A 24,558-nucleotide genomic window follows, 5' to 3' on the forward strand; every position below is an offset into this window, starting at 1 on the left:
CATAGTTATCATGGTTCTGTTATTCATGGTCACCAGAGGTTAACTCATAGTTATCATGGTTCTGTTATTCGTGGTCACCAGAGGTTAAGTCATAGTTATCATGGTTCTGTTATTCATGGTCACCAGAGGTTAACTCATAGTTATCATGGTTCTGTTATTCATGGTCACCAGAGGTTAACTCATAGTTATCATGGTTCTGTTATTCGTGGTCACCAGAGGTTAAGTCATAGTTATCATAGTTCTGTTATTCGTGGTCACCAGAGGTTAAGTCATAGTTATCATGGTTCTGTTATTCATGGTCACCAGAGGTTAACTCATAGTTATCATGGTTCTGTTATTCGTGGTCACCAGAGGTTAAGTCATAGTTATCATGGTTCTGTTATTCATGGTCACCAGAGGTTAACTCATAGTTATCATGGTTCTGTTATTCATGGTCACCAGAGGTTAACTCATAGTTATCATGGTTCTGTTATTCGTGGTCACCAGAGGTTAAGTCATAGTTATCATAGTTCTGTTATTCGTGGTCACCAGAGGTTAAGTCATAGTTATCATGGTTCTGTTATTCATGGTCACCAGAGGTTAACTCATAGTTATCATGGTTCTGTTATTCGTGGTCACCAGAGGTTAAGTCATAGTTATCATGGTTCTGTTATTCATGGTCACCAGAGGTTAAGTCATAGTTATCATAGTTCTGTTATTCGTGGTCACCAGAGGTTAACTCATAGTTATCATGGTTCTGTTATTCGTGGTCACCAGAGGTTAACTCATAGTTATCATAGTTCTGTTATTCGTGGTCACCAGAGGTTAAGTCATAGTTATCATAGTTCTGTTATTCGTGGTCACCAGAGGTTAAGTCATAGTTATCATGGTTCTGTTATTCATGGTCACCAGAGGTTAAGTCATAGTTATCATAGTTCTGTTATTCGTGGTCACCAGAGGTTAAGTCATAGTTATCATGGTTCTGTTATTCGTGGTCACCAGAGGTTAACTCATAGTTATCATAGTTCTGTTATTCGTGGTCACCAGAGGTTAAGTCATAGTTATCATAGTTCTGTTATTCGTGGTCACCAGAGGTTAGTTTTTCATAAAAACTCATCATTTCTCCGACACCTGATCAGAGGGTTGTTTAGTTTTTATCCTTGTACTCCTATGACCTCTGTGTTTGTAGCTGGATCTGTGGGAGTCTCTGTGTGCGTCACTAATCCACCTGAGATCCACCTGAGATCCACCTGAGCACCTGTCTGTCCTCATCACCTCCTGTGTGAAGTAGACATGTACTGGACAAGGGGTAGACTGAAAAGCTGCAATTTACCTAAAAGTACTTGAACCTACCCGAACATCCTTGAAGGTACCTGAACGTACCTTAATGTCCTGCAATATACCTAAACATACCTGAAAGTACCTGATTGTCCCTGAACATACCTGAAAGTACCTGAATGTCCCTGAACATACCTGAACATGTCTGAATATACCTGAACATGTCTGAATATACCTGAATATACCTGAATGTCCCTGAACCTACCTGAACGTACCTGAACCTACCTGAATGTCCCTGAACCTACCTGAACGTACCTGAACCTACCTGAACATACCTGAATGTCCCTGAACCTACCTGAACGTACCTGAACCTACCTGAATGTCCCTGAACGTACCTTGCAATAGATGAGTAAGTTAAAGCAGGTTCATGTAAATACTCAGACAGATAAATAACAATGTGAGCGTAAGCATTAGTAATCAATGTGAAAACACGTTCCTTTGTTAAACCTTTGTGACGGCCTGCTCATTCAGCTGACCTCTCTAGCTGTCGTAGATTAGAAGAAGAGGAAGGTGGCGCCGTGGTGAAGTGTTCCTGCCTTTGTCTCTCCAGGGGCCGATGGCGGAGCAGCGGGCAGCACACGCAGACAGCTACCGGCGGATCGGTGGACTCTAACACCGGCATTTGTCCTCGCTCATTCCTCTCTCTCGGTCCTCTGCAGGACTGGAGCCAGACTCTGAATGTGGTCTTTTCTGGATCCTTATAGGAGATCATGAACTGAAAGCAGGCCTGATTCACAGGCACCAATGTGTCATTGCATTTCTCTGCTGCTAGGTGGCAGCAAACACAGAAACAGCTCCTAAAATTAACCCCATGGGATTAGATTTTTTTTTAGATATATCTGAGGCCTCTTTTAAGGACAGCTGAGGAGCGATGTTGGGAGGAGAGAGAGTGGGGAACATGACGCAGCAAAGGGCTGAGGTTGGATTCAAACCCACGGCTACTGCGATGCGGACTACAGCCTACACACATGGGGCGCCCAACATAACTGCTTGTCTACCTGGAGCCCCAGGATTAGAATTTAAACAATGACCTTTCAGCTGCAGGTCATCTCAGTGTAATGGCCGATTATGAGGTCACAGCTTCAATGCAGGGAATGATTGCTGTGCAGGGTGAATGTTTTTATATTGTTGTGTTCTGCACTTTTTATCTTGTGTAAAACAGGGTCTATCTGTTCATCCTCAGAGGATCAGTCATCTACTTTAACCTGAGGAGACTCCTCCTTTAAACTGACTCCTCCTTTAACCTGAGGAGACTCCTCCTTTAAACTGACTCCTCCTTTAAACTGAGGAGACTCCTCCTCCTTGAATGAATCCAGAATGATCAGCTGATGTGACGGAGTCCAGTCAGGGTCACATGAGGGTCAAAGCTTTGTTTGTTTGTTTTCTGCGCCATGTTTAGACTTTATTTTATTCATTTATTTTAATAAGCTGTATGGTTGGGTTGTCACATGATTCTATTAAAAATCTAATATCGTACCCGTTTGTTTCCACGGCAACAAAGATGTCCTAAACACCTGATATTGGATCATTTATAAATATTACAGACAAACTAACGCTGACTCTGCACACAGTCTAAAATAAACACAAATGCTAATTTGTGTGATTTACGAGTTTGTCTGTAATATTTGGCGTTTTTTAAAGTTTCAGTACTTAGATTTCGTCAATCATTAAATTATCAGATGGTTTTAAAACTTGTGTAATCATGCTGACAACCTTAAAGAATTAATTAATTAATTAAATTATTATTTGTAGATGCATCATTTTCTACCTATTTATATTGTATTTATTTTGTTGGAATTTGTCCTGATCTCAGAAATAAAGATCTAATAAAGCTCCCCGCTCATTTAAAGAGGCGTGTCATGTTTTCTGTTCTCACCGGCTCGGAGGTCACTCAGAATAAAGGTGCTGGATGCTGATGTGGCTCACTGTGTTGTCAACAGGATGAGAGGGAGACCAAGATGAAGAACATGGAGGAGCGCATGAGGGAAGTCGAGCTGTCGCTGCGAAACGTCAAACTGCTGCTCAGAGAGAAGGTCTTTCAGCTCCGAGACCAGGTCAGTCCACATGGTTTCAGTCAGCTCCGAGACCAGGTCAGTCCACCTGGTTTCAGTCAGCTCCGAGACCAGGTCAGTCCACGTGGTTTCAGTCAGCTCCGAGACCAGGTCAGTCCACGTGGTTTCAGTCAGCTCCGAGACCAGGTCAGTCCACGTGGTTTCAGTCAGTTCAGAGACCAGGTCAGTCCACGTGGTTTCAGTCAGCTCCGAGACCAGGTCAGTCCACGTGGTTTCAGTCAGCTCCGAGACCAGGTCAGTCCACGTGGTTTCAGTCAGCTCAGAGACCAGGTCAGTCCACCTGGTTTCAGTCAGCTCAGAGACCAGGTCAGTCCACCTGGTTTCAGTACGCTCCGAGACCAGGTCAGTCCACGTGGTTTCAGTCAGCTCAGAGACCAGGTCAGTCCCTGTGGTTTCAGTCAGCTCTGAGACCAGGTCAGTCCACGTGGTTTAGCTCTTTGTCTCCTGACTCTTTGTCTCTTGACTCTTTGTCTCCTGACTCTTTGTCTCTTTGTCTCCTGACTCTTTGTCTCTTGACTCTTTGTCTCCTGACTCTTTGTCTCTTTGTCTCCTGACTCTTTGTCTCTTTGTCTCCTAACTCTTTGTCTCTTTGTCTCCTGACTCTTTGTCTCTTTGTCTCTTTGTCTCCTGACTCTTTGTCTCTTTGTCTCCTGACTCTTTGTCTCCTGACTCTTTGTCTCTTTGTCTCCTGACTCTTTGTCTCCTAACTCTTTGACTCTTTGTCTCCTGACTCTTTGTCTCTTTGTCTCCTGACTCTTTGTCTCTTTGTCTCCTAACTCTTTGTCTCCTGACTCTTTGTCTCTTTGTCTCCTGACTCTTTGTCTCTTTGTCTCTTTGTCTCTTTGTCTCCTGACTCTTTGTCTCTTTATCTCCTGACTCTTTGTCTCCTGACTCTTTGTCTCCTAACTCTTTGACTCTGTCTCCTGACTCTTTGTCTCCTAACTCTTTGACTCTTTGTCTCCTGACTCTTTGTCTCTTTGTCTCCTGACTCTTTGTCTCTTTGTCTCCTAACTCTTTGTCTCTTTGTCTGCTGTCTCTTTGTCTCCTGACTCTTTGTCTCTTTGGCTCCTAACTCTTTGACTTTTTGTCTCTTGACTCTTTATCTCTTGACTCTTTGTCTCCTGACTCTTTGTCTCTTTGTCTCCTGACTCTTTGTCTCCTAACTCTTTGACTCTTTGTCTCCTGACTCTTTGTCTCCTGACTCTTTGTCTCTTTGTCTCCTAACTCTTTGTCTCCTGACTCTTTGTCTCCTGACTCTTTGTCTCTTTGTCTCCTGACTCTTTGTCTCCTGACTCTTTGTCTCCTGACTCTTTGTCTCCTAACTCTTTGACTCTGTCTCCTGACTCTTTGTCTCCTAACTCTTTGACTCTTTGTCTCCTGACTCTTTGTCTCTTTGTCTCCTGACTCTTTGTCTCTTTGTCTCCTAACTCTTTGTCTCTTTGTCTGCTGTCTCTTTGTCTCCTGACTCTTTGTCTCTTTGGCTCCTAACTCTTTGACTTTTTGTCTCTTGACTCTTTATCTCTTGACTCTTTGTCTCCTGACTCTTTGTCTCTTTGTCTCCTGACTCTTTGTCTCCTAACTCTTTGACTCTTTGTCTCCTGACTCTTTGTCTCCTGACTCTTTGTCTCTTTGTCTCCTAACTCTTTGTCTCCTGACTCTTTGTCTCCTGACTCTTTGTCTCTTTGTCTCCTGACTCTTTGTCTCCTGACTCTTTGTCTCCTGACTCTTTGTCTCCTAACTCTTTGACTCTGTCTCCTGACTCTTTGTCTCCTAACTCTTTGACTCTTTGTCTCCTGACTCTTTGTCTCTTTGTCTCCTGACTCTTTGTCTCTTTGTCTCCTAACTCTTTGTCTCTTTGTCTCCTGTCTCTTTGTCTCCTGACTCTTTGTCTCTTTGTCTCCTAACTCTTTGTCTCTTTGTCTCCTGTCTCTTTGTCTCCTGACTCTTTGTCTCTTTGGCTCCTAACTCTTTGACTCTTTGTCTCCTGACTCTTTGTCTCTTGACTCTTTGTCTCTTTGTCTCCTGTTTCTTTCAGCTGCATAAGAATGGTAAAGCTGACGTGCTGATCACAGACCTGTACATGGAGAATGCTCAGCTGCTCAAAGCTCTGGAGAAAACAGAAAAGCGACAGAAGATCTCCGAGAAGAAGAACTACCTGCTGGAGGAGAAGATCTGCAGCCTGAACCGGATCGTACGAGACCTGAACCCTGCTCCCTCACTGCCGTATCATTTCTGACAGAAAAACAAGAACGTTAAGGCCGTGTCTCCTTTTTAATAACTCCACCATAACTCTGTGGACTAAACACTGCAGTGTTTCATTTTAAAGATTTATTTTGGGGCATTTGGGGACCTGCAGGACTACAGCCTCCACACATGGGTCGCCCGTCTGGAGGACTACAGCCTCCAGACATGGGTCGCCCGTCTGGAGGACTACAGCCTCCGGAATTTGAAGACAGCCAATGTTGGGTCATGTATAGTTTTTAACCAAAATCCGTCTGATTGCACGAAAACATTGGCAACGTTTGGATCGTTGGATGCACAAATCTAAACAATTCTATCGATCATTAAAATCACAAACCATCATTTTTAAACAATTCGCCAACCCTACATGCACTTTATAGAGAATGACCCGAAGCTTTAATGTTTGTTTTTTTTATGAATGAAGGACAGTCAGCTGCTCTAACGGGACGACGGACCCGTGTTTCTGTTTCACAATAAAATTAATTTAATATTTGATTTCTTTTTTAATTTGTGTTTTTCTTGAATAAAATGTTAAAATTTCAGTTTAACGTCGTTCCTTTAAGGATGAGTGACCCTAAAATGTCCTCTTGTGCTGCACTCGGACATCTTTTGGGCTTGAAGGTTCAGTCTGATATTTTCAGCCACTCGCCGAATGACGTTGAATATTTTGTCTGCAGTTGTACGAGATCTGTCCAGATGAAGTCTGGTTTGGATGTTCTGGTTGAAATGATCTCCTACAGTAAAGATCTCAGATATTCTCTCAACATCTTCAGAGATCTTGACGAGCGCTGTTCAGTAAGGCGACTGTTAATATGATCCAAAAGTGCTAACTGGAAAATAAAGAAAACACATGTCATTTAGCTGGAAACCACTTTCATAAGGAAACAACCAAACTTTTTATCGTTGATCAATCTGTCTGCAGGAAGTTCCTACAGAACCGGAGACAGTAATTGGCTCTCGCTCCTGTGTGAGTGTCAATCATTTTGAATGTATGGAAGCCTAGAGAGCCAAAACATGTAATTTTTCTTATTTCTGAAAATCTAAAACCTCTTTCTTTCGTTTAATTTTGATGTTTTAATTTTTAACGTCATCGTGGTTCGTTGAAAAACCTTTTTTGATTTATTGAATAAACGACAGAAAGACGATTTCAGAGTTCATGAGTTTTCTTTGAACATCATTATTTGTGAGGGTTCATTCGCAGCTTGAATTCAACAGACTTATTAAAAGAAGAAAGTAAAGTTTATTGAAAAGATTCAGATTAATTTCTTCAGCTCAATGACAAAACATCAGACTGAAAATACAGATGTTGATCATACATGAGCAACAAACAGAAACATCAGCTCAGACTCAGGAAGCAAAGACTTCTGGGACACGAAGTTTACAGAGATGTTGCTGCTAAAGTTCATAAATGTGAAGGTTGAAGGTTAAAAGGCGAATGATGTCATCACTCTTTCCTCAGAGCTCGGGCCGTTTCCTCGATGGCCTCTCGGGGCTCGTTGGGAGGCGGGATCTTCAGGTCGGTTGGCTCCACTCCCCACACCTCGGTGGCGTACTCTGTGATAGTTCTGTCGCTGGAGAACTTCCCCGTAGCAGCGATGTTCTTGATCACCATCTTGGTCCACGCCGTTGGATTCTTTAAGACAAATAAAACATTTTCTTCACATCTGGATAATTCTCTTAATAAATTATTATGATTATTATTTTGGTCCCAGTTCTCCGCTTCCTATCCGGTACTTAAAGGTCTCCTTATCAGGAACAGTATAACTATACTTTATAGAGACAGGACCCGTGGTTATTGCCTTAGGCTTGAAGCAGTCAGTGGTTAAATTCAAACTCTCCTTTAGCCTTTAACCAGTTAGCCTGCTTGGTTTGGTTTCCCAGTGTAACTTGCACTTTAATGAGCTGAATGAACGGGATCAGAGTGAGACGCTCATCATCTTGTTCAAGGGTGTTGGACTCAAACGTTACCTGGTACAGTTTGTTGACTTCCTCCTGAGAGTTCATGTAGTCTTCAAAGTCTGCAAACACTTTGAAACTGAAGAGACAACAAAAGAGGATGAAGACAGACAACATAAACTACAAGTTATCCTCCATTGACATGAAAAGAATGACTGAAACAGAAACCGTTCTGAAATCATTGAGGCGTAGAAAGTGTAAACCAGAAGCTGTGCTTGTTTTTCTCTCTCATCTCAGACTCCTCTGGACATCAGGGTTAAAGGTTAAACCTCTCTGTGTGTGTGTGTTTCTCACCGGTCGTGCTTGAAGAGCATCTCAGTGAGGTCTTTGAACAGGTGAGGATTTTTGGGGCTGAAGAAGCCGCTGGTGATCTGGTCCATCACTTGTTTGAGCTCAGGGATCTTCTTGTAGTACGACATGGCATCGTATCTAAAAACAGACCAAGTTTGTGCAAAGTCATAAAACTGAACACAGCATGGTTTCTTTTTTCACCCTGATATCAACACTTTGTTCCCCTAATAGTTTCAGGACATTTCTTCTGCTTTAATATCCATTATTTGCATTATGCTCTTCAACCTCATGACCGATATTAAGGCGGCTGTGGTTCAGTGGTAGAGTCGGACATCTTTACGCTGAAAAGTCGTGGGTTTGATCCCCAGCTCCTGCAGCCACATGTCTGATGTGTCCTTGGGCAAGACACTTAACCCCAAGTTGCCTCTACCATCAGTGTGTGAATGTGTGTGAATGGATTAGTTAATACTGATGGACTCTTTACTCAGCAGCCTCTACCATCAGTGTGTGAATGTGTATGAATGGATGAGTTAATACTGATGGACTCTTTACTCAGCAGCCTCTACCATCAGTGTGTGAATGTGTATGAATGGATGAGTTAATACTGATGGACTCTTTACTCAGCAGCCTCTACCATCAGTGCATACACTGAAATGGATGAGTTAATACTGATGGACTCTTTACTCAGCAGCCTCTACCATCAGTGCATACACTGAAATGGATGAGTTAATACTGATGGACTGTTAAATTATTCCACCTAAAGCAGACAGTGAGACAGCCTACTTTACCCTTTTTTGTCCATCTCAGCCACGTCCTCCACCCTCATCCCGAAGATGAAAAGGTTCTCCTCTCCGGCCTCTTCGGCCATCTCCACATTGGCTCCATCCATGGTGCCAATGGTCAGCGCTCCGTTCAGCATGAACTTCATGTTTCCTGTTCCTGATGCTTCAGTGCCAGCGGTAGAGATCTGCTCAGACAGATCTGTGGCAGGTATCACTGAGAGAGACAGCAAATCGTTTTTATTTATTTATTCATTATTCTTTATTTTTATTACTGGGAACATTTTTGCAATTCAAAACACCTTTATATCAACACAGTCAGTTAAAACAAAATTTCACACAAGCAACAACAGGCTGGTTTTTGCTACCCAGAACAAACACGTACAGTTATAAGAACAATGAAAACATGGGATTCTTCACCACTGTTATTGACTAAATTAACACAAATGTATTTTGAAAAAGCAAACAAAGAAACAGCTCGGGGAATCATATCTGTGCGATATGCACAAAGGTGTGTTTGACAGAATTGATTGTAAAGTTTGATGAATTTTCTAAAATGTATTGATTTGTATAAACTATTTTTGTAATGCCCTCTTCTAAATGTGATGCAGATGTTTATGCAGACTATAGTGCTTAAAGAGTAACTAAACCCTAAAACCACTTTTTTCAACTATAAACCTCTGTATTTGAGTATTAAGTAGTGTTATGGATCAATATTGTATTGAAATTCGAAATAATGTGTTAGAAATGTGCATAGTGTCTGCCCCTCCGTTTGAAAAAGTCTAACGGCTGTGTTGAATACATGCCTACGTAGAAGTGAATGCCTACGTCACCAAACCTATAAAAGCCTCGTGACTCTGATTTCTCCTGCTTATTCTGCTCCGGTCCCCGGCATCATAACATGCCTCTTGCACACACCTGCCGAACACACACACTCGCCTCGTTCTCTCTCTCTCCTCACTCGCTCCCCCCACCCACACACATGCGCACTGAGCCATTCACAGACAGACACACCCTGCTCGTATAACAGGGGTTATTTGTCTAAAATTTAAAAGCCATAAATCCTCCAGGGGGCCTCGTGTACCATTCAGAAATGTCCCCCATCCTCTCCTGCACCTCACCGTCCTCGTCATTAGCTGTCTCTGCTCTCGCTGCCCCTATTAACGGGTCAAAACGATACGGATCTGGAAGTCCGTGGTCATGCTCAACTTGAGACTCTAGAGGAGAGAAGTCTTCGACTTCAAATGACATTTCCATGGCACACGTGCCATTGCTGCTTCGAGTCGTCGCTCATGGCTAAATAACCTAGCTAAACCTACGGGTACTGTTTTTATTTGTGTGTGTGGGGCAAACATTGTATCTTGCTGCGGCTGATAACGGCGCGAGTTTACCCCCCTGCCCTCCTCCCTCCCTCTCGAAGTTGATACATTGACACTCTAAATGCTTTTTTTTTAAATTCCAGGGTCGAGCACTACAGCTGAAAATATGGGGTTTAGTTACCCTTTAATTCTGTTTTTCAAATAGAAATTTTTTATTAATGTCCTTGTTTGTTAATGTGGACCCCAGGAAGAAGACCTGAGCGCTTGGGTACGGCTAATTGAGATGCTAACAAATAAAAAATAAAAATAGGCTCACAGAGGCTCAGAAAAGTGAGCTGGTGAGAAAGAAAAAGTTCTAAAAGTACCTTTCTCTGCTAAGGAGACCCTGTAGTTCTCCAGGAAGATGACCTTCAGCTTGTTTCCCACCACAGGATCATTATTCACAACGTCAGCCACTGATGTGATCAGCCTGATGATCATCTTGGCCATGTGATACCCTGGTGCAGCCTACAGAGGGACAGTGTGTCACTTATAACCAACACAAACATCACAGCTCTTGTGTTGCTCTGATGACTTCTCAGTACCTTTCCCCCGATGATCACTGTTCGAGGTACGAAAGGGGCAGCCGGGGTTTTCCTGATCCCTTTGGAAACACCAGAATGACAAAAGATTTAACATAAGCCGAAACCAGAGAGACACCGAGAGACATCGAGAGAAATGAGAGACACAGAGAAACGAGAGACACCGAGTGGCGTGTGATGGTGTGTGATTGACGTCTGGTTGTACATGGCGATGTGTGATTGACGTACGGTTGTACATGGCGATGTGTGATTGACGTACGGTTGTACATGGCGATGTGTGATTGACGTCTGGTTGTACATGGCGATGTGTGATTGACGTACGGTTGTACATGGCGATGTGTGATTGACGTACGGTTGTACATGGCGATGTGTGATTGACGTACGGTTGTACATGGCGATGTGTGATTGACGTACGGTTGTACATGGCGATGTGTGATTGACGTACGGTTGTACATGGCGATGTGTGATTGACGTACGGTTGTACATGGCGATGTGTGATTGACGTACGGTTGTACATGGCGATGTGTGATTGACGTACGGTTGTACATGGCGATGTGTGATTGACGTACGGTTGTACATGGCGATGTGTGATTGACGTACGGTTGTACATGGCGATGTGTGATTGACGTACGGTTATACATGGCAATGTGTGATTGACGTACGGTTGTACATGGCAATGTGTGATTGACGTACGGTTGTACATGGCAATGATGTGCAGGCAGTTGAGCAGTTGACGCTTGTACTCGTGGATTCTCTTCACGTGGACATCAAACATGGAGGACGGGTTGATCTGCACCCTGTATTCCCTCTCCAGGTACTGGGCGAATTTCAGCTTGTTGTCCTGAGAACAGTCAGAAATATGTTGACTGTCAGGTGGGACTTTAAAGCTGCTCTGAACAAATGAATCAGGTGGTTAAATCTGTTGAGACATGCAGCAGAAATAAACTAGAAAAGCAGGTTCCTGTTTATCATGTTGAAACGTTTGTTTCACCATCAGTGTGACACAACAACAGGATCCAAAGAAACCCCATTTAAAACCCAGACAGAGTTTAAATAATCTGAAATTATTAATGGGGAAGCGTCTCGAGGCTCGGACATTGTTTTTATCCGTCTCCCCCACATTTTTAACCCCTACGCCAGAGTCGGCATAAACCTGTGGCAGGCCTAGAAACCTAGTACCATTAATGCAATCTATGCTATCAGATGCAAGGCCTGCCACAGACTGTATGTGAGGGAGACAAAGATGTCATTACAGCTAGAATAAAACAGCACCATTAGAAAATGAACTGCGGGAATGGCACCAGTGTCTTGTATGTACATTTTAAACTCCACGGCCAACACAATGTCGAAAGCATTGGCCTGGAGAGCAACAGGGACTGGACCACTGTCCAGAGACGAGCAGCTGAGAGGAAGTGGATCCACCTTCTTAAAACTATAGACCCAACCGGTCTTAATGAAAAATACTAGGGTGGATCTACTTCCTCCTTTTTAATAAAGATTTTAGTATTTATTAGAAATGCTGGGGCGCTGGTGGCGGAGTGGTTAGGCTTTATGGAGGCTCTTGTCTCAAGCAGGCGGCCAGGGTTCACATCCCACCTGTGGCTTCTTTCCCGCATGTCATTCCTCACTCTCTCTCCCTGATTTCTGACTCTATCCACTATCCTATCTCTCCATTAAAGGCACAAAAAGCCCAAAAATAAATCTTCAAAAAAGAAATGCTGGGTTAGGGTTACCTTTTTATCCAAATTTTAATACTGTCTTAGAGGGCTTTTATGAAACACCGTTGTGTAGTTTTTAAGGAGGTTTTTAAGTTTATTTTGATACCCATCATCCCGTGCCCCTTGTAGCGTCCCCTAGAGGACGCTGCACCCCTTACCTAAACTAACCCTAACCCTAACCCTAACCCTAAGACTGAAAGCAGAAATCAGGCTTAAAATAAAGAAAGTAAAATTAAAGAGCTTTTAGTTCAGATCAGAGAACCAAGATAACTTCTTACATCATGTCTTTCTGTTTCAAATAAGCCACCTGTTTCAATACAAGATGGAAATAGAAACACACTGCTTTAACATATTATTCTTTATCTTCCAATATTTTTAATGTTTATTTAGAAGCACTTCCTGGGAAGCTACAGTTCAATACTGCTAGCAGGATTTACCTGTTTGATTTTGGAGACGTCCCGGATGAAAGCCGCATCATCGACAAAGTCTTTGAGCTTCTGCAGCTGGCTCAGGTCCTTCACATAATCCTCCCCGATCACCTCAAAAGAAAGACAAACACATCAAGGCGTCAAACACGTCCAAAACGTCAAACACGTCAAACACGTCCAACACTGAATGCCTGAACAACTCAACGCTCCTCCACTAACTCCCAGACCTGGAGAGACTTCTGTTGGAAATATTTGATTAGATTTGTTATCAACCAAAAACAGACGTCCAAACCAACTGGTGCTCAATAAATAATTTCTATATTGTATAATATGTACTGAGTAATTGTCTACCTCATAACATGCTAATCTGCCTTGATACACTGATATGACCTCTTACCTGCACTTTTCTTTTTCTCTCTTCCTTTTTTCCTTCTGTATGTGTGTTTGTTATGTCCATAATTGATGAAAATTGTTCATAAATAAAGACTATAAAAACAAAAAACAAGTCGAACGCGTCAAACACACAGACTCATAATCAGACATACATAACATACTAACATAAACAGAGGCTGCTCATGTTCCGCCGTATGGTTAGGGGAATCAATCTCTGACGGTTAAAGAGCTCATATTCTGCTCTTTTTGGGGTTCTTATATTTAATCTATGTTCCTACTTTTGTACGTTCACAATAGATAAAGTTCTAAAAAAGTGTCTGTTTTCATGAACTGCACCTCTTTGCTCCCTCTACGCTCTGAATCCATCAGCTACACTCTGTTGAGCCCACACTGTTAGACCCCATGTGGGCCAAGTCTGCTCTGATTGGTCTGCCGATCCGCTCTGTCGTTATTGGTCAGTTGCTCAGCACGGTTCTCGGAAATTTCAACATGAGCTGCTGGGCCACAACGAGCCAATGGGCTTAGATCAGTGACATCACACTGACAAATTTTTATCGAGGGGGGCTAGAACCGAGCGTTACATGCAGCTAATGCTACAGCTAACAGGAGGGCGTAGGAGAAGCCGCGTTTCTGCGGACTTTGAATTTTTGCACAGATGTGACTAAACATGCACAGGACACTTAGAAAACACACTGAAGAGCAAATAAAACCAGAAAAAGCATAATATGGGACCTTTAAGGCTTTAAACTCTCCATTGCTCATTGATTGGTTTCTTTCAGCATTGATTCAGGCATTACCTCTGCGATGAGCTCAGCTAGCCCGGGGTTGCAGAGCAGCAGCCAGCGTCGGGGAGTGATGCCGTTGGTTTTGTTCTGAAACTTCTCTGGCTCCAGTTCGTTGAAGTCTTTGAACCTGTGGAGGAAAAGAGTATCTGTTTGTTTTTGAGGAAGAATTCAGACCCCTGTGAGGAACGTTGATAACATTTTTAGGGAGTGTTGATGTGTGGCGTCCCCTGTGGACAAAGCAGTACCTCTTATCTTTATGCAGATTCAGTGACATTACTGTTGTGTTCAGTTGAAACACCTGCAGTTAATGTGGATCTTTAAGGTGAACATGTCAAACTGACCCTTCACTCTGCTGCTTTAAGCTTCATTCAACACGTCGACACAAACAGCAAAATCATGACACAGAGTAAGACCAAATAAATTAGTGAACTGGACGTCGTCTCTGCTCGTCTTCTCATTTTTGTGTGTGTCTGTTTGTGTGTAAAGAGTTGATGGCTCCATCCTGTGGTTTCTATGACAACACATCATGTTCTGGTCCAAACCGACTCTCATTTCCTCTCAGACCTACAGTGTCTTTGTCCTCCTCCTTGGTGTAAAGGGTTTAAAGGTCTTCTAATGTTTAGCTGTACTGCTTCTCTGTCTGACTTTTACACTGATCATCGTTTCCTCTTACACTTCAGTTTTGATGATGTTGGAGTGAATCTCAGCCACACCATTGACAGCGTGTGAGCCCACGATGCACAGGTGGGCCATGTTGACTCTCTTACAGCCGTCCTCCTCGATCAGAGACATTGACCTCAGCTTGTCCATGTCGTCTGGAAAGAGAGCTGCGATCCTCTGCGGGAACAAGGAGATGCAGAAAACCTTAAGGATTCAGCTGCTCACATGATATAACATGATAATTATATGATATCATAACGAGTGTGTAAGCAGCAGAGCACGCACGTCCAGGTGGACCTGGTTGATCTGGTAGATGATCTGCAGGTGTCGGGGCAGAAGCTTCTCCAGCAGCTCCACAGGCCAGCGCTCCAGCGCTTCAGGGAGGACCGTGTGGTTGGTGTAGGCGAAGGTGCGCTTCGTCAGGTCCCAGGCCTGCAGAGGAGGAACTTAACTGAGCTCTGATTCACATGCACACATGTTTGTATGAAGGTCATTTTGTTTTAAGTATGAATTAGAATAACTCTGATTTACATTAAAGTGAAATATATAGAGATGTGTCTGTTTTAGTCCTCAGACAGCTACGACTCATCATCTTCTAACTTCTTCTTTTCTATGTTTCGTGTGTCTAAAAAGTCTTCCTTCCTAACCCTAGCTGACGGTTTCTTGCACACAAACATTTTGCAACACAGAGATGACAGTTTGATTTTTCACCCTCTGTGGTTTGGCCGTGCTTTGACTCTCACCCACCGTGTCCCAGTCCAGTTTCTCTATGTCCACAAAGATCCTCATCAGCTCCGGGATCGCCATGGCGGGATGAGTGTCGTTCAGCTGGATGGCGACCTGAAACATGACTTAGGGTTAGTCAAAGTGGCGTCACCTTCTTATATTAGTAGTTTAGTAATAGTTTATACACCATCTCAACTGCTATCTGTGGAGGAGTGTTAGAGACAAGACCCCACCCAAATCAGACCAGTGATGACATGTATAGCCGCATGTCATCACTCAACCGCTGGCTGTCGAGGTGGTGTCCAGCACACGATGTGGGCTTCATAGATAACTGGCAGTCTTTTTGGGGAAAACCTGGTCTGCTAGCTAGAGACGGCAGCTCTATTATCTAGAAAGAAGGTCAACCCGTCCAGAGTAAAGTCTCCTCGGGTCGACCCGTCCAGAGTAAAGTCTCCTCGGGTCGACCCGTCCAGAGTAAAGTCTCTTTAGAGATGTAACTGCTGGTTCTGCTTTGCAGGAAGTAATTTAGTCTGTCTCGTTAAAGATGCGACTGGCTTGGCAAAGCCGTTTTTCATTCACTTGTGCTTATTCATCATTTACATCCTCAGTACAGTTAAAGTAGGATGCAGCTATTTCCCTTAGGTACAGCACTTTTGAGAAAGAAACAAAGGGGTGACAGAAGAGACAAGGACTTCAAAGAAGTAACAAAGCTCCATCTCTGCTCTAAGGCTCATTTTCAGACTCACTTTGTCGGGGAAACCCTCAAAGGAGGTCCGGCCGGGACTGCCCTTCTTGGTGGTCTTGAAGCGGCGGATGATGTCTTGGAGTGTGGCGGCCACGACAAAGTACTCCTGCTTCAGACGCAGTTCTTTTCCTTCAAAGAACTTTAGAGTAATACGCCCAGAGAGGAGAGGTGGAGGTTTTTATGAGACCAAAGATTATCAGTGTCCTGAAGAAATGATTTCTGTTTGAAGATCTTGTGAACATTCAGGAATCGTTGGACCTAAATAACTTTTGAAATGAATTTAAGTGCTAAATCTTACATTGTCGTTGGGGTAGAGAACACGGGAGATGTTCTCGGCCAGATTTCTGTCCAGGACAGCCTGGATGTAATCTCCAACGTTAACTACAGACAAGGTCAAGTCAGGTTACATTGATGTATATATATTTATCATGTTACAGTGTTTGCAATGCAAGGTCAGAACTTAAACTCTGTAGTAGAGGAAACTGCAGCTCTTCAGCTGTGTTGCAACACAGACGTGTTGCTGCATGCTGCCAGAGTTGCAGCAGTTTCCTTTTTTCTTACAAAGTTTTTTTCTTTTGAAACACAAAAGGAAACCCGCAGAATGTTTTGCAAATGTATTTTTCACTTTAGAAATGGTAATAAATGAACCCACTCACAGTCTCTCAAATTAAAGTCATTGGGAGCGCGGGCGGACCACAGCCTCATGGTGTTCACAGTGTTGTTCATGTAGCCAGGGATGGGCGTGTCATAAGGCATCGCCAAAACCACCTGAAGCGAGATAAAGGTGAAAACAGAGTCAGCAGGAAGAAAATAGATTGTTGGTTTTCAGTTGATTGGGAGGTAGAGCCTTCAGTTATCAGGCGGGTTAGGGTCTAGGAGACCCTGACTGGACACAAGAATACACTTAAATTTCCGTTTTGATAAACCTCATAGTTCAATTTCAATTCAATAAATTATAGCGCTCTCTGCATCTCCTTCTATCCCCCTGTCGAAGCCCACCACAGTTGCATCAGATGCCTGTTCATAATGAGTCTGGTTCTGATCCAGGTTTCTGTCTGTTCAACATGTGTTTTGTTTTTGTTACTCCCCTGGTTGTTGGGTCAGAAATAGCCTGAGTTTCTCTCAAGGTTCCTGGTTCTTGTGAAAATTTCCTGATGCCTGTAGCATTGCTTTCAGGAATATAATTGCATTTTATATAATTTCCATCATTATGAGTTTTTTTGTATTTGTTGTCTCTTCTTGAACTGCTGATCTTTAAGATGAACACTTCCTGGTCAGGATCACAGGACTCTTGTAAAGTTCATGATCATAGTGGTGATAAACTACCCATCGCCTTCTGACGCCATACGGAGACTAACCCTGCCCACCGCACTTCTGTTCTTACCCAGCAGCACCTGCTCTTATAAAACTCATCTTCAGTACCTGTGTGTCGACCCATTTGGAGCCGTCTTTCGTCTCCTCTACTCGTCCGTAGAAGTGAACTGGCAGCATGTACTCTGGACGTGCTTTCTCCCAGGGGTTTCCGTGCCTCAGCCAGTCGTCTGCCTCCTCCACCTGCAGCAGATCGGTTCAATTTAGGGACAAAAAGAGTCAAGATGATATGTCATGTTTGAGTAGCACATTGAGTAAAACATGAAACTCCACCTTATCTGTCTGACTTCTTCACTGCACACTGAATTAAGAAGAAGAATTTATCTCCTGTGATTTAACGCGACAGGTCCAAGATTAGATCAGATTTGTGCCGTTTTTAATTTCTTCTGCTTTCACTTCCAACTACAGCAGCAGAGATTTAACTTTTATGCCCCCCAGTATCAGTGAGTAAAGATCCAGTTCAGTGTTCAGAGTTGATGTGTACACTGATGTTTGAACAGCAGTAACAAGAAGAATTCAAAAGGGCAAAAGCCTTTAGTTTGGGCATCTCTTATCACAGAACACACAAAGTTGATTTTGTTTCTTTTCGTAAAACCACCCAGCTTTGATCCGGAGTCTGTTGCACCACTGCAGTGAGGCTAAAGGGCTGTAGACCGCAAGGTGAGTTAATGTTAATGATTAACCATGATGTATTCTGACCTCATTCATTTCTACTGTGACCTGCTCCACCAGTCCTTATGGCATAAATATGCACGGACAAAGAGTCCTGAACTTAGGGGAGGGTCAGGGTTATAGGACTGCATTTAAAGGGGAGTCAGAAGATTAGCAGGTGATTGTGTTTTTGTTAAACTGATCTGAGTAAAAAAGATGTTTTGATCTACCTGCCAGCCATCTCTTATCTTCTGGTTAAAGATTCCATATTCATATCGAATGCCGTAACCATATGCTGCAAGGCCCAGGGTGGCCATGGAGTCCAAGAAACAAGCTGTGTGGAGAGAAAAGGGTCATAACAGACGCACAGAGGGCTGCTCATGAAGCTGCTGGTAGGGGAGGTGCAGGGATATTTTCTGTTGCTGCTTTCTGAGTCTGCAAGTTGCTTTAACAGTTCAACGGACACAGAGGAATTAGGTGGACAGCCCTGAAACTATGATGGAGGATTGTTGTGGCAGAGATGATGTGTTTGGCTGACGTTTAGTATATTTGGAGGATTTTATTCAAACCTTGGACATTTTTTATCTCGGTTTAAGATGTGCAGCTTAAAGAGATTTACATTAAAGGGGAATCTGTGTTCCACCAAGAGCATCAAACATAAAACTATAACACCACAATTTGTAACATCAGGGCTCAGTGCTGTTTTCCTCACATAATTAGACACTTTTTAAAAAGGTCCCCCCACTCATTGCAAACACCTACAACCTCTTACCTGCCAGTCTGCCCAGACCTCCATTCCCAAGACCTGCATCCTCCTCCATCTCCTCCAGCTCCTCCATGTCCAGGCCCAGCTGCAGCAGGAGGAATAAAGAGCTGTATGTTGACTTTTAGCAGAACAGGACATCATCACAGAAGCGTCACATGGTAAGGTTAGGGTCAATTAGTTCTCGAGTCTGACCTGGTAGATGGCCTCATCGCAGGCGTTCTGCAGCCCCAGGTTGATCATGGTGTTCTGGAGCGTCCTGCCCATGTAAAACTCCAGAGACAGATAATAAACCCTCTGCAGGGGTGAAGAAAACAAACATGAGGCGTCTGCTTTGTTTGCACTCTTCTTGGTTATAATCTTTGAAAAACATGTTTGTGGTGAACTTGGCTTGAAGCTGCAGGAAATGAATGAGAGTGAACATGATGCAAAGAAGTAGAAATACTGCGGATCGTTTCAAGAAGAGTATCAAAACAAACGTTTACTGTCATTGAAATGATTCAGGTGCTCATGAAATGTATTTCTGAGTCCACTTCCTTCACGGTCTCATGATGTAAACACTCTGCAGCTTACAGTGGGACACAGTTTACCTTTGGGTCAGCTTCGTAGTAAAACTGCTGGGTTCGGATCCACCTGCCCACCAGGTGATCCCTCACAGTGTGAGCCAGAGCGAAGTAATAATCTCGGGGCGTGGCGATGTTCCTGTCTTTGACCAGCGTGAAGTGCAGGTGACGGTTGAAGCCTTTCTTCAGCTCCGCCACGTTCTCCACCCCTACGATCCCCCTGATGCTGATCTGCCTCCGTTTCTCCTGGTCACTCAGAGGGGTCGCCATGCTGCCTGACTCCTGTCCCGGGTTAACAGACCCTGTCCTGACTCCTGTCCCGGGTTAACTGACCCTGTCCTGACTCCTGTCCCGGGTTAACTGACCCTGTCTTGTCTCCTGTCCCGGGTTAACTGACCCTGTCTTGTCTCCTGTAACGGGTAAACCGATGGTGTCCTGACTGGGAGTGAGGTGGAAAGGTGAGGTGGTGTCTCTTTTTCATGCACAGGTCTCCTCCTTCTGCTGCTTCTGATTGGTTGGTGAAGGGGGAGGGTGTTTCCTGCTCAGCTGCTCAGAGTGAACAGAGACCAGAGAGGAAGAGCTGCTGGTTCAATGTAGTCATGATTATATATACTGTATATATTTATACGGTCTATAGAGATATGGTTTATAGATATATGAAAGATAGAACGTGCAGACGTTGTTTACGTCTATTTTTTATTGAATACTGACACAAAGAAAAAAAACAGAATAATTACACTTTGATCATCAAGACTTCAGGAATCAGACATTTAATAATTAAATCATTAAATTATACTATTAATGTTTATAGTTTAATTTCTACACACACACACACACACTCTTTCAGGAGGAGATAATTATTCATGATCAGATGTTTGAGGCGTGCAGAGCAGTCCTCTGGTTGGACGCCTGTGTTGCAGCCTGAGCTGATTGGGGGGTGGGGGGGTGACTCTCTTATACCCCTACCCTTTTATAATTAACACTTGACGAACGATAAACAAACGCCAATTAAACAACCAGCTTAACTTTCTATATGGGAGCCCTGATTGGACAAACTACCATACTTCTTATTCGCTCTGAAGAGTCAGTTTTAGTAAATGTTTGGAGAGCCATAAGAGTCAGTTTTAGTAAATGTATGGAGAGCCATAAGAGTCAGTTTTAGTAAATGTTTGGAGAGCCATAAGAGTCAGTTTTAGTAAATGTTTGGAGAGCCATAAGAGTCAGTTTTAGTAAATGTTTGGAGAGCCATAAGAGTCAGTTTTAGTGAAAGTCTGGAGAGCCATAAGAGTCAGTTTTAGTGAAAGTCTGGAGAGCCATAAGAGTCAGTTTTAGTAAATGTATGGAGAGCACATTTTACAGACGATGCTTCTTTAAGAGGGGAAAAGGCACGCTATGACGCTCTAACATAGAACATCACCTGATTTGAACGCTCCACATGTATGGAGTACAAAGCCAGGCAACGGTTTTAGGGCAACGCAGAGAGGCAACAGTTCCCCCAAATGGACCAGGGTGAGGGTTATCCTGGCCAGCAGCAGACTGAAATTACTCGATCCACAGCGGCAACATATTGCTGGTATTTGTGTCCTTAAGCAACGTGCCATGATATTTCATACTGACATTCATGGTCCAGAGAATACATCTCAATGGTTGATTAATTCTCCTTGAGTGTCACCACAATGTTCATACGAGCATGGAAGAATTGTCAGATTTCATTTTCTTACTACTACTCATACATCTGTCCCCACAGGATGATCCATCACATTATGGTCCCCACAGGATGATCCATCACATTATGGTCCCCACAGGATGATCCATCACATTATGGTCCCCACAGGATGATCCATCACATTATGGTCCTTACAGGATGATCCATCACATTATGGTCCTTACAGGATGATCCATCACATTATGGTCCTTACAGGATGATCCATCACATTATGGTCCTTACAGGATGATCCATCACATTATGGTCCTTACAGGATGATCCATCACATTATGGTCCCCTACAGGATGATCCATCACATTATGGTCCTTACAGGATGATCCATCACATTATGGTCCCCTACAGGATGATCCATCACATTATGGTCCCCTACAGGATGATCCATCACATTATGGTCCCCACAGGATGATCCATCACATTATGGTCCTTACAGGATGATCCATCACATTATGGTCCCCTACAGGATGATCCATCACATTATGGTCCTTACAGGATGATCCATCACATTATGGTCCCCTACAGGATGATCCATCACATTATGGTCCCCCACAGGATGATCCATCACATTATGGTCCCCCACAGGATGATCCATCACATTATGGTCCCCCACAGGATGATCCATCACATTATGGTCCTTACAGGATGATCCATCACATTATGGTCCTTACAGGATGATCCATCACATTATGGTCCTTACAGGATGATCCATCACATTATGGTCCCCACAGGATGATCCATCACATTATGGTCCCCTACAGGATGATCCATCACATTATGGTCCTTACAGGATGATCCATCACATTATGGTCCTTACAGGATGATCCATCACATTATGGTCTCTCAAGCAGCAGAAGTAACTTTTGATTTATTCCATGAAATATTTCCGAGTTAGAGCAGCATCTTTAATCTTGTTCAGGGTCTGCAGAGGATATACCCTCTGACGCACCAAGAGGTCGAGATGTATTTAAAGTGGAAGAATAAGCTTCCATAAACTTTAGTACTGACGCCCATGGCCCCCAGAAGATGAACTCCGTGAACTTTCTCGATCCTGGACTTTCCTCTAGCGCCACCAGCAGGTTAAAGTTTTCATTGACTCTACAAATATACTAAAAATATAGTTTCTCTGACATTCATCTTCCCCACAAGATGGGTTTTCAGACTCTGGAGATAATTTCACGATGAGTCACGAAAGTGACCAGAGGATGAATGGTGTTGAGTTCAGTCTAAATAATTTCATTCTTTAACTCTGTCATTAAAACTGAAACAAGAAATGTTTTCATAATCAAAGATCATCGTCAGACTAACGATCCTCCCATCATCTGTACGTGTTTAATGTTAGCATGCTAGTGCTGGCTGTTTTAGCATGTTAGCATGCTAACACTATGCACATTAGACCATTACTAAGACTGACTTAACATGTAAGCATTCAAAGTACTTCAGAAGCTAAACTGTTTTATCTGAAGTTGTTTTGCTCTTGAAATTGCTGAATTTGTAGAAGTTGCTGTTGCCCAAATCTGTTGCCAGATAAAGTTCCCAACGCACCGTCTTCCTTTCCTGTTAGTCGACATTGAAGACAATATTTTAAAAAGCCTCTTCAGTTAAAGATCAAACTTTCTGTTAAAACTTTACAACATTTAACTCTTGTTGGAAAACATCAATAACTTATTTTTCTTCACACGTCTCTAAAATTATCAAGTCGTATATTTTATATCTTACAAAACCACCGAAGATTCGACTACAAAAATACAGAAGAAGCAACGAGCATCACCCTCAACATGATCACACTTCCCAGCATTTCCAGCACTCACAGTTTGCCGTCTTCTTCTATGTATTGGGGTTAAGGGATCTTTGAGAGCTGCAGTGCAGATGAATTCTGCACAGATTATTACTTTAGCGCTTTATTCACAGGAGCAAAGCCACGAAAAAAAGCGTCTTGTGAACACGGACGATGAGACTTCAGCTGAGAGGTCAGAGGTCATGAGTTTTAACCGTCCGACCTCTCGCAGGTTTGAAATGTTTCAGGTTGTCGGCAGGAACAGACTCAGTCAGAAAGAAGAAGAAGACTTTTTCTACTTGTTTAAAAACATCCCTTCTTAAAGATGTAGCTCAATATTTCATTATTATTATTAGCACTATGCTAAATATGTGTGAACACACTCCGCCCTCCAGAGTTCCTTATTTACATATTTCTGAGTTTGAATAATCCGTGTGCTTCTAAAACCTCCACATTACATTCAGGTTCTGTACAGAATAAAGCATGATGGGTTTTGGATGTGCTGGGAGACACGTTTTAAACTTTGGACAAAGCCGGGCTGGAGGATCACTATCCTCTCTTATTTTATTCATTATGCTAAGATAGCCCAAGGTTGGCTTCATGTTCAGCAAAGAGGTATAAAGGTGGTATCAATATCCTCATATAACATAAAGCAAAAGAGAAAAAGCTGTATTCCATGAGTTCACCCGATGATCGTTGCACATTAGTCCGAATCCATCAGCTTGAAGTCATTTTCAGGTTTCTGCAGGATTTCTAAAACGTTGTCCGTCACGTCAGAAGAGGTGGAACAGCTTGTCAAGCACCCTATGCTCTGACCTGCAGACGCTCTCTGTGTGTTCAAGGTTTAGGCATGATAAAGGCATGGCTCAGCGCTGGAAGGGCCCCTGGCAGAGAGTTACAGTACAGGGGTCAGGAGGAGGAGAGGGGGGCAGGGTGAGGATGGGATCTACATCACTGATTGGCTGGATGAATCCTGCAGAGGTTTCCACAAAATGACTGTGAGATCTGGAGTGTTTAGCACACAGAGCCGGTGGGATCAGCCTCCCCGGGGGTGTAGAAATCCGGAATGGGAAGTCCAGTGTGCAGTGTGACCTGAGCAGAAACACATTCAAATACAGTACATGTTAATAAATCAGGGGAGGACATGTGCTCTGTATTCTTCCCTGCAGGGGGTGCTGTTGAACTTTTTCCTCAGTTTGCTTTCTTTACCCACAGACAAAGAGCATTGACACACTGCTCACACACATGCAGACAGCACCCCCTAGAGCTGCTTTAAAGGCCTACATCTTTGAATGCTTCTCAAATAAACTGGGACACTAAAAGTCCTTTTAATGGTGTTTAATGTGTTTTCATGATGTGAGAGCTGTTTCTGTTTGTTTATTCAACAACACACAACAACAACAACTACAACAACAAATAAACAAAATGAACACAACAACTACACTTTTGTTACCTGTTGAATACCTGTACCACCTACAGCTAAGTGTAAACTGGGTGATGGGGTTAGGGTTTAATGTGTTCAGCCTAGTACCACATCCTGGTCCTTTCTGTACTAAAAACCAGTTTATTGACTCTAACCCGTCAGGTTCTACAGGTGTGTTAACATTAACACAGTATCTTTGTGTACCTGGACATTTCTGTTGATGCTGATGGCCGGGTAATAGGCGCCCTCCAGGCTTTCAAACGCCACGGGGCCCTGCTG

The 24,558-nt window shown here is 43.2% G+C and overlaps 3 protein-coding genes across 10 annotated transcripts in view; 1 reads left to right on the forward strand and 2 right to left on the reverse strand.

The window, feature by feature from the left end:
• nin (ninein (GSK3B interacting protein)) overlaps nt 1–6,775 on the forward strand; it is a 37,523-nt gene extending 30,748 nt beyond the window's left edge. For 4 of the 5 annotated variants that reach the window (XM_065947680.1, XM_065947681.1, XM_065947679.1 and 1 more), the window contains 2 exons: nt 3,258–3,371; nt 5,425–6,775. In XM_065947680.1, coding sequence (XP_065803752.1) covers nt 3,258–3,371; nt 5,425–5,625 — 315 coding nt within the window. In that variant the 3' untranslated portion in view covers nt 5,626–6,775. Of the gene's footprint in view, nt 1–1,867; nt 3,167–3,257; nt 3,372–5,424 lie in introns of those variants that run through there. The other variant, XM_065947682.1, reaches the window with a different exon arrangement.
• Nucleotides 6,776–6,847: 72 nt separating this feature from the next.
• Nucleotides 6,848–19,824, reverse strand: pygl (phosphorylase, glycogen, liver). Its single transcript, XM_020658574.3, has 20 exons — nt 19,387–19,824; nt 18,992–19,093; nt 18,806–18,884; nt 18,264–18,367; nt 17,434–17,565; nt 16,668–16,779; nt 16,310–16,392; nt 16,013–16,150; nt 15,288–15,380; nt 14,826–14,972; nt 14,554–14,717; nt 13,893–14,007; nt 12,712–12,813; nt 11,250–11,397; nt 10,560–10,618; nt 10,341–10,482; nt 8,666–8,873; nt 7,881–8,015; nt 7,599–7,665; nt 6,848–7,263 (listed from the first exon to the last, which is right to left on the reverse strand). Exons 1-20 carry the CDS (start codon nt 19,627–19,629, stop codon nt 7,075–7,077), a joined length of 2,562 nt encoding a protein of 853 aa, XP_020514230.1. The 5' UTR covers nt 19,630–19,824; the 3' UTR covers nt 6,848–7,074.
• Nucleotides 19,825–20,025: 201 nt separating this feature from the next.
• Nucleotides 20,026–24,558, reverse strand: part of trim9 (tripartite motif containing 9) — a 30,354-nt gene continuing 25,821 nt past the window's right edge. For all 4 annotated transcript variants that reach the window (XM_065947687.1, XM_065947684.1, XM_065947688.1 and 1 more), the window contains 2 exons: nt 24,484–24,558; nt 20,026–23,948 (listed from right to left, as the gene is read on the reverse strand). The exon at nt 24,484–24,558 is cut by the window's right edge and continues 88 nt beyond it. In XM_065947687.1, coding sequence (XP_065803759.1) covers nt 23,871–23,948; nt 24,484–24,558 — 153 coding nt within the window. In that variant the 3' untranslated portion in view covers nt 20,026–23,870. The remainder of the gene's footprint in view (nt 23,949–24,483) is intronic.

Source organism: Labrus bergylta, chromosome 18, assembly GCF_963930695.1.
Source record: "Labrus bergylta chromosome 18, fLabBer1.1, whole genome shotgun sequence".
Lineage (NCBI taxonomy): Eukaryota > Metazoa > Chordata > Actinopteri > Labriformes > Labridae > Labrus > Labrus bergylta.